Source organism: Mirounga angustirostris, unplaced genomic scaffold (assembly GCF_029215605.1).
Source record: "Mirounga angustirostris isolate CCGP_5_RB_7025 unplaced genomic scaffold, mMirAng1.0.hap1 SCAF_12, whole genome shotgun sequence".
Lineage (NCBI taxonomy): Eukaryota > Metazoa > Chordata > Mammalia > Carnivora > Phocidae > Mirounga > Mirounga angustirostris.
The window spans coordinates 22011375-22020792 of NW_026991720.1; the positions used below are offsets into that span (position 1 = coordinate 22011375).

Consider the following 9418-nt stretch of genomic DNA (forward strand, 5'->3'; position numbering starts at 1 on the left):
ACCTTTCAGGGCCGTGAGGATAAAAGAGCTAAAGGGTATAAGGTGTGGAGCTAGTAGTGATAATCTTGGACCACAGTGATAATCCATTTATAAAAAAAAAGAATACCAGCTCAGGAAGGTGAACCTAGACCGTTCCTTGTTCCCTGGGAGTTTCTCAGTAGTTCCAGTGCGGGCGAACCTTAACTCCTGTGACTCTTAGAAAAATGCCCACGGCAAGGTCATCATTCTGTACGACGATGACGAGAGGCTGGCCAGCCAGGCGGCCACCACCATGTGCGAGCGGGGGTTTGAAAACCTCTTCATGCTTTCCGGAGGTGAGTGGGCTGTACTCTGCTTGGGACTGAAAACGCAGGTATCTGGACTCCCAACCCTTCAACCCCTCCCCTATCACCCTTTTCCTGTCCACGTTCAGAATTTAGAATCCTGGAAGGAGAGAGAACCGTGCTGGCTGCAAGGGGTCAGGAGTTCTGTGAAACTTCCGTTAGCTCCATCAGCACATGTTTTTAATTCCTGAAATAACGCTGTTGCTTTCAGGCTCTGTGAGAAAGCCTTACTGCTGAAGACTGGAGCAAAAGGATTTCTGGTGTAATTCTCAGAATCCCGCCTAACCACCGACATTTTCTGGTGTAATTTGCTTCATGGTGAAGCAATTAAGATGTCACGTCCTTGTGTTGGCTCGGACTGGAAGGCCAAAGATTAGGAGACATGCAGCCACCTTTCCAGGTCTTGCCTTCGCCTCACCATGTTAACGCTGCTTTTTCTGATGCTCTTCCACACCTAGGTCTAAAAGTCTTAGCTCAGAAATTCCCAGAAGGACTGATTACCGGTTCCCTGCCAGCCTCTTGCCAGCAGGCCCTTCCTCCTGGCTCTGCCCGGAAACGATCCAGCCCCAAAGTGCCGCCCCCACCAGCTGAGAATAAATGGAGATTTACCCCAGAAGATTTAAAAAAGATAGAATATTACCTGGAAGAGGATCAGGGTCCTGCGGACAATCCCAGTAAGATATTTTGACCTTTAGAGATCACGTTTTCTGTAGAGCTTTGAAAATGACCTCATCGTATGAAAAGTTTGATCTCATATTCGAGTCTTAAAATATCTGTAGGGGATGGGGAGTGTAAGGGTGCTGTGGGGGGAGGGGTGGAGGCAAGGGGTAGTGATCCCAGGTTGTGGGGAGAATTAGACGTTGCATATAGACAGAGAAGGAGAAAGGATTTATGAGTCAGATAACATACGTATTTCAGGCAGAGTGGAGGGGCTCAGCTTGGGCACTAGGATTCCCTCTCTGATGGGTTTTGTTTCCCTCTCTGGCTTCTGGGCACCTCGAAACCCTGCCCAACCTTCCCTTGAGCACACTACTTTCTCTTATCTTTCCCCTAATCCCTCCTGTACCCATTTCTACCAAGAAGGAATGAAGGCCAGGCTAGGTTGGTTGGGGATAATGGAGAGGAAGAAAACAAAAAAAGGTCACTGGGCTTCCTTTCGTCCCTGCCCCTTCCCCATCTTCAAGTTGATCTCAAGGATGAAGAGTAGGTTTTAGCCTAAAGTAGACACTGAATAGGACTTCATTAGCTTAAAAGTGGTTGTACCCTAAGACTTCATTAACTTAAAAGTATACTTGGCAGATTGTGCCCAGAGTCATTCTTGCAGCTCTGCTCCCTGCTTTCTTGCTCCCTTCAGGCCGGCTGAGCCAAGTGAATGCCGCTGGAAGAGACTCCAAGGTTCCAGGCGCCCGCAGCAGTCAGAACCTGCCCACCGGGGGCCCTGCTGGCCCCCCAAACCCCCGCTCGCTCAGCAGCGGCCACCTGCAAGGCAAGCCCTGGAAGTAAAAACTTTGCCCGTCTTAGTCAAATAAATACTTCTTCTCCTTTCGGAACCCCTGAGCAGTTCCCAAGTTGGTCATTTTCAGAAACTGCCGCAGAGGAAAGACCCTGCCATGTGTGACAGGCCCTCTGCCCTCTGCCCGGGGCCAGCTCCTCGCCTGCATCCAGCTCGGAGGGAGTTTTACAAAAACCAGAGGCATGACAGGCTCTAGTGTCCTCCCTATTGTTTACAGAATATTTCAGTTTCTGAAACTGAGTAGGAAAAAAGAGTCTAATTTTTTAGGCCCCTTTTTCTTTCAAATAAGGTCCAGCTTGTATTGGGTCATGTCCTGCATTGTTTTGTAAATTCTTCAGCCCCATCTGGTATGTTCTTCCCAGCCACTTCTTTCTCACTCACTGGTCTTGATTTCATTAAGGTTCTCCAGGTGGGCTTTGCAGCAGCCGTCCGGGGGGGGGGGGTGCTTCTTACCTCTCAGCACCCCCCGGGCGTGGGCCCACTGGCTGAGGAGCTGTCTGCCCAGCGCCCGCCGCAGGCTCTGTCGTGATTGGGAGGCTGGCACCTGGAGCTGTGCTCGGTTTTAAGGTTTGGTAGAGCCACCCTCGCGCTCCCTGAGTGTTCCTCCTCACCGGATGTTTTCCTGGAACCAGCCCCGTGACGATGTGCACTCAGCTGCCTTCACCCCGGGGCCTGTGTTAAGGGCCACTGACGCACCTCCCTGCCCACCCCGACCTGCCCCTCATTGGTGGTCGGTTTCTCCTTCGTAAGTTTCCACTCCCCAGCTCGGGGAGTCCATCTTCGATGGATAGAAATTATGGCCACTTGAAAAAGCAGCTTCAGTTGGGCAACCTCAGGCACACAAGGTGAGGACAGCTCCGCTGTCCTTTGTCAGGGCTGACAGCCCCTTTAAGCCCTAGCTTAAAAATACAGTATTAGTCTAATTGAGTAATTAGTGCAATTTCCTGCTTACTTTTCATTCTCATGACTGAGCTGTGATTAGGAGGTTGTGATTATAGATTCTGGTTTGGGCCAGAATTTTGAATCAGCATTAATTGAATTGCTAGGTGACTGACATTCATTCCATTTAATTGGGGGAACAAAAGACCTCAGGTAAGGATGAGGGACTCCGAAATCATCAGGCAAAGGGAGAGAGCCTTGTTAATTTTTATGGTCTGTGATCTGTAGCTGTGATAAGGGACCAAGGAATAAATTGTGCTCTTTGTCATGGCAACCAGCTTCTGAAAAGCCAACTGAAAATTGCCTATCCTTAGGTGGTTCCTGCTGCTGGGTAAGATTTGCCTTACCAGGACTATTTTCTCACCACCAAAAAAAAAAGAAAGAAAAGAAAAAGTACCGCAGTATTTCTAGCGGGGAGGGGGGGGGGCGGCGGGGGGCGGCTGTGTTTGTAAGAGAAATAAAGGTAATAAATATTTCATAGAGACATATGGAAAAATAATTTTCAGATTCAGCCCAGTTCTGTTTTAGTGTGTTTATTCTTCTCTACTTGATTTCCAAAGTGCAACATATTCCGATGCTTTAGAAATCAAACAAACCAGGGACATTGTTCAGATGTCAAGCCGTGCCCAATTTTCCACAAGATTCAAGAATCTTGTATAAAATGCAGCCAACATACACATCGCTTTAATGAGGAGCCTGTCATGTTTCCCCATAAATTTATTGCCTGAGAACTTAGTTCAGCCTTTTGCTAATGCCAGAATGCTCTGGCTTTTTATTTTCTTTACGGCATAGATTTTAAAAAATGCAAATTTTTCCACACTCAACTTTCCCCTAGCATGGACAAGATTTTCGGCCATTTATGACACATATACATTTCCAAGGGGAAAAAAAAAATCTCTCTCTGTAACAAAGTTCTGTTTATGCCATTTTAAAGTTGACTAGTCAGGAGTTTCAATTTCCCCACTCAATTCTACTTTGAAAGTAATGGTAGTCCCCCTTTGTTCCTACTCTGCATTCCGATCACCAAACACTCCTAGAGTGTTAGAACCTACTGTATATATATATATACACACATATATATATATGGAAAGTCACTGTAGCCAAACCTGTTAGAATCGCTGTGCATTTAGCTGAGACATCTGGCAGGTTGAATACATTTATGTGTGTTTCTCCATAGTGCTTTGCCTGTTGGTAAGGATTTTAAATCACTGCTCCTCAAAGACCTGTTCTGATTCTGCTCTTTGTGTGTTAAATGTCCACTCGCAGACAGGTTTTAACATGCTCGAGTTATTGCTTCGAACATTCTACTTTGCTAGTTTCTTCATTGGATTAACTGACATGTATTATTTAAGTGATCAGTGGAACTTTGTGCAATTATGAATGCTGAAGATTAAAGTACATAGTTATTAATTTGTTGTTTGCTATTCATGTGCTGAGATCTGCCAACTTCTCTCTTCCTCTCTGTTGAGATGATCTGGGGGAGCCACGAGACTGAGGTGATTTGAAAGCATACCTCTTTTCGCGGCATCTCCCAAGAAGGCACATATTCTTTGTTTTTTGGGTTTTTTTTAAGATGTTATTTATTTATTTGACAAGGAGAGACACAGTGAGAGAGGGAACACAAGCAGGGGGAGTGGGAGAGGGAGAAGCAGGCCTCCCACGGAGCAGGGAGCCCGGCCCCCATCCCAGGACCCTGGGATCATGACCTGAGCCGAAGGCAGACGCCCAACGACTGAGCCACCCAGGCGCCCCCGACACATATTCTTTGTGTAAAGAAAATCAGGACATCATTCCAACCAGGATAAGGGAGCTTTCTAGACGGAAGCCCTGGGTTTCTCCTATGCTCAGGCAGGGACTGATTGTTCCTGAAGCACCTCACAGCAGGACTTCCTTGTCAGTGTTCCGGGGGAGGTGGAGGGGGGGTTGACGGCTGCCCTTGTCTGGGAACGTGTGACCCCTCCCCGCCCCCTACAATGGCAGGTGCTTTAATGATGTACAATTGCAGCCCCACCTGAGCAGCGGTGATGGCCAAAGTCTCAATAATGTTTCCATGCTTTAAAGAGGTGTGTCTTCTTTAGGGAAGAAAGGAGAAAAGCAAAGAAGCAAGAAAAGAAGTGAGGGGCAGTGGGGAGGGAAGGGAGCTACATTACTCAGTCGAAAATGAAAAGCACATCTTGGGCTGTAATAATGCCAGGTTTAATCTATTGAAAGGTATAGAATTTTGCAAATGGCCTAAAAGTAATTTTATTTTTTACCTTTAGTAGAACACCAGAATCAGCACAGTCGTATTGGACTTGGTGTAAATCAGAATTATAAGAGAACAAATAGCCGTGTTCATTAGTTGCTGAGGGATTTTTTTTTTCCTGTGGAGCTACCGAGATTATACAAAAATTCTTAAGACTCTAGGCCACTCACCGAGAAAACCGAACAAAACAAAAACCTTCTTTTCCCTAATTCTCTGATGGAATATCAGTGAAATCAGAGTCCTAGGCTAGGAAGAAAGATGTAGGTAATTTTTCTTGTGCTGGTTTTGGTTTCTGTCATGTTACATATTGGTTATAGATTCTGTCTTTATGTCATCCGACATTTTGGTAGAGGGGGGGTGTAATTAATTTCTGTCCACCTGGATTTACATCCACGACTCCCTTCTTGCCATACCCCGATGATTATCACAGAGAACCTTCCTTTCCCCGGTCACAGAATGTTGTCAGTGTCTTTCATGTGCGTTTAGATTCATCACAATTCTTTCAAAGACACAATTCCCATAATACTTTTCTTTTTTTTTTACAAGAAGCATTGGAAACATAGGTAATAATTCATCCTTTTAATTGTGGGTGCATGATGATATGCTTATATGCAGGTCAACTGATTTTTTTATTAACAAATGTATTTTTTCCTATAAAAAAAAAAAAAAACAGGAACTGAGACACCCTGTGCTTCCAGAGTGCTCAGAATACATTTGGGTAGTAATACCTTCCTGAAATTGTGGTAACTATTGACGTTGTCATTGTGGTGTCCTTAAATTCATACATGGGTCAGTGATAGCACGGAAAATGTAAGAATGGAAATTTGTCAGCATTGAATTCTGACAAAACAGGATTCAGTGCGTGATTTCATGTGTGTTTATAAAACTATATTTGTCACGCCGCGATCCCCTGACGGTCTCACTCTCTGATGCTGATCCTCCTTTGTTCCAAACGTAGAAGCAAATGCTCTTCGCCTGTGTAACATCTTGAGGCATCTGGTAAAACGCGTGGCAAACAGAGGCCACTTACTTATTAAATGCTCCTGACTGATGGACTGCCTTTTTTAAAGGATGCAAATACGTCTTCTAGTCGACATTATTTTGACTATAAGCTCCCAGAGGGTGAAAATCACCAGCGATAGGACAGTGACCTTTCGTAAGCGCGCGTGACTAAGTGAACTGAAGCTGTCAAGACTGCAATCCGGGATGCAGTGCCCGTGACGCTCGCCGCTCAATGCTGGCCTGCCGTCCTGGAGACCCCGGCAAGCTCGTTATCTTTGGTCCCTGTGTACATCCTGCTTTTGTGCGAGAGGCATTCACAAGCCTGCGATTTTTAGATTACCCGCTGCAGGGGGCACCCTGGGAGCTGTTAGGGGCGTTATTATTTCCCCGGCTGTCTGCAGTCTGCCACGCCTCAGGCTCCAAGGAGCCTTCAGAATTCACCGAACACAGGTTGTACGCCATCCCCATCTGAGAGTGGGTCCTTTTTCTCTTTTGTTTCAAATCTTGAAGCTCTCCGGAGAGTGATCCTAGCAAACGTGTGAAGAGCTTACTCTGTGTTAGGCAGTGTTCCTAGACTCTTCCGGATGTGTTCTCACAGCGGTCCCATGGGATGGGTGCCCCATTTTCAGGTGAGGAGACTGAGGAGCAGGTGGAAATTAGGCAACTCGCCTGGAGCCCCTGAGCCACTGAGCTAATTGAGAAGCCGGGAGCCGGCCTGAGAACCGCGGCTTCCGATCAAGTTCATCCTCCGCTCTGCTCTGTGCCTCCCACACCGGCTGGGCGCAGCCACGCTCTCCCTTGGTGACGCCCCCCGATTTACCAACTCGAATGTAACTTTCCCTCGGGTGCTGGCCTCCCCTCTGTCCTCCTCGGTCTGCAAGAAAGGCGACAGGAATTCAGAGACTGCCCATCTGCTCCCGGGGGCATGTATTTCCACAGATCCACTGTCTGGGTCTCTCGACCTGTCCTGAGGGCAGGTGCGCCAGGCTTTCTGAGATTTGTTCTGTGTCCGAATGAACACGAATGAGGTCTCCCTGAAGGAATGGGAGTTACCGACTTCTAACCTGACTGTTGGAAAAGAAGTAGGCTGTTTTTGTACATTGAACTGTTCATTTAATAAACCATATTGATAGGATTTGTCTCCCGTCTCTCCTGTCCTTTGGGGTGATGTCTCTGATTCAGGCTGAGACATAAATTGCGTGAACCGGCTCCTGGCCACAGGCCTGGGTCTCACGGGAGGGAGCAGGGGCAAGCCTCTGCCTCCGTCCATGTCCATGGAGTAAGTGCTCCCCTGCAGTCTCCCCACGATGTAGCAGAATGCCACTCCTGTGGTGGAGCAGGACGCTTTGCATTTTCTTCTTTGCGTCTGGCCATAAACATTTGGCAGTCTCTGTCTCTGCGGTTGTTAGGTGATGCTCGCAATGTGAGTTGCCAAATTAGTGCAGATCCTGAAAGCTTTGGGGAAAATTCATTACCCTGTGACAGTTTTTCAGATTTGACGGGTCCTCTGTGCCTCTTTCTCAGAGTTCTTCCTTCACGTGGCCACTTTGAATGTGATGGCTGGCCATATCAGTTTCCTGTAAGTAGCATCTGGGTCTGAGTATGTTCGCAGAATGATGTTTCTGTCCTTAGGGTCCTTCTGCAGCCTCAAACCCACCTGGCCCCACTTGCCCTTGCAAAACACTCACTGAGATGATGAATACCACTGCACTGGATGAGGGACCAGTGAGGTCATATCTGGATTGTATTCAGTGACATTTCAAATTTAACTTCAAGCCAAAACCAGAAAGCTACACGTACATATCTGAGTGTTAATTCAAGAGGCCACCCGAAGGATTCTCACGGACCACCAATGGCCCACAGGCCACATTGAGAACCATATATGATGGTGTAAGAAAAAAGCCAAATGAGTTCATTTAAAGATAAAGATTTTTGAAAAGCCCTGGAGAATAGGCATTAGCATAATCAATTCCCCAGATTGCTACAGGAACCGAATGTGAGCAGAAAGGGCTCTTGGGGATTTTCGTCTGAGCTATGGCAGAATGCGTAGGGAAGAGCTCCCAACTGGGAGCGGGAGAAACACCTTCCCTGGGTAGCAACACTACTGCTTCCAGCTCTATCTGGAGTGTAAATTTTTCCGAAGATAAGATACATTGTTCTGGGCAAGATGGTGAAATAGGATGCCAGAGCAGAAGAGATGAGTTGAGGCAAATCATAAAAAAGAATCTGGCACAAATTAAGATGGGCATGAAATGTTTGATGTTGATATTAAGTTGATTCCAGATTATACTTTACCCACAGGTTATCTGGTGTGTTTGAAATCGTTGTGTTCTTTCCTGATTCTACAAGCTTATTGCAAGAAATTCAGAAAAGAGGGAAAACCACCACCGCCGCCACCCAGGGGGACCTCGATTATTACTGGGGAATGTATCCTTCCTGGCATAGTATGTGTATGCGTGTTTCAAACAAAAATGAGATTCATACTCGACATACTAATTTGCAACCAACTTCTTGTTTTTTTAAACAACTGTATGGAAGTATAAATTCCATACTCTAAAATCCACATTTTTAAGTGTACAATTCAGTGATGCTCAGCAAATTTACAGAGTTGTGCAACCATTACCACAATCCTGTTTTAGAACATTTTCATTATGTGGCTGGCCTCTTTCACTTAGTATTTTGTGACCCAGTTCCCCATGTCAACACGGTCTGCACTGGCCTCAAGATAGTCCGTTGTTTAAACATGTCATATGGGTATCAATACTGGTACCTAGGTAGTTCTTTTCCTTTTTATTTAATTTTGTATTATTACAGCCTTGTACATACATATCTTTGAACTTGTCTGAATATTTTTATAAAATAAATTTCTCCAAGTGCACTTTCTGGGTTAAAGCAACAATACATTTGAAATTTTGATTTATATTGCACCCCCCCTCCCCGCTGCCGCCCCCGGGAAGGTGGCATAAATCTATCTTCACACCAGTAGTATATGACAGGTCTTATTTCTTCATACCCTTGATAACACTGAGTTGTCAGTCTTTTTTTCCTTTGTCAATCTGATGGGAGAAAAATGATTCCTTTGCTTTTCTTTAATGTACAAAAAAATCACTCAGAGGATCAGTATCTCTCATACATTTATTGGCTTTTTCTGTTTCTTCTTTTGGGAATTGCTTATTTTTCTTTGGAAATGGTAGTCCTTTTTATTTAACCCCTTTTACTTATAAGAACTCTTTTCCCCTCAAGGTTTTTAATACTTTTTCATGTATGCTGCACTATTTTCTAAAATTATCATTTCCCTTTTTGCTTTATATTTTTATCTATAAAGTAAAATTTTTACCCACAGATTTGTAAAAATATGTATCTGCCAATAAGACGGAAACCCCGTCCTACACTTGG

The 9418-nt window shown here is 45.5% G+C and overlaps 1 protein-coding gene across 4 annotated transcripts in view; it reads left to right on the forward strand.

Moving 5' to 3' along the window:
- CEP41 (centrosomal protein 41) overlaps positions 1–3166 on the forward strand; it is a 44085-nt gene extending 40919 nt beyond the window's left edge. For all 4 annotated transcript variants that reach the window (XM_045864263.3, XM_064574953.1, XM_064574952.1 and 1 more), the window contains 3 exons: positions 200–314; positions 782–997; positions 1678–3166. In XM_045864263.3, the coding sequence (XP_045720219.1) occupies positions 200–314; positions 782–997; positions 1678–1826 (480 nt within the window). In that variant the 3' untranslated portion in view covers positions 1827–3166. The remainder of the gene's footprint in view (positions 1–199; positions 315–781; positions 998–1677) is intronic.
- The last annotated feature ends 6252 nt before the right edge of the window (positions 3167–9418 follow it).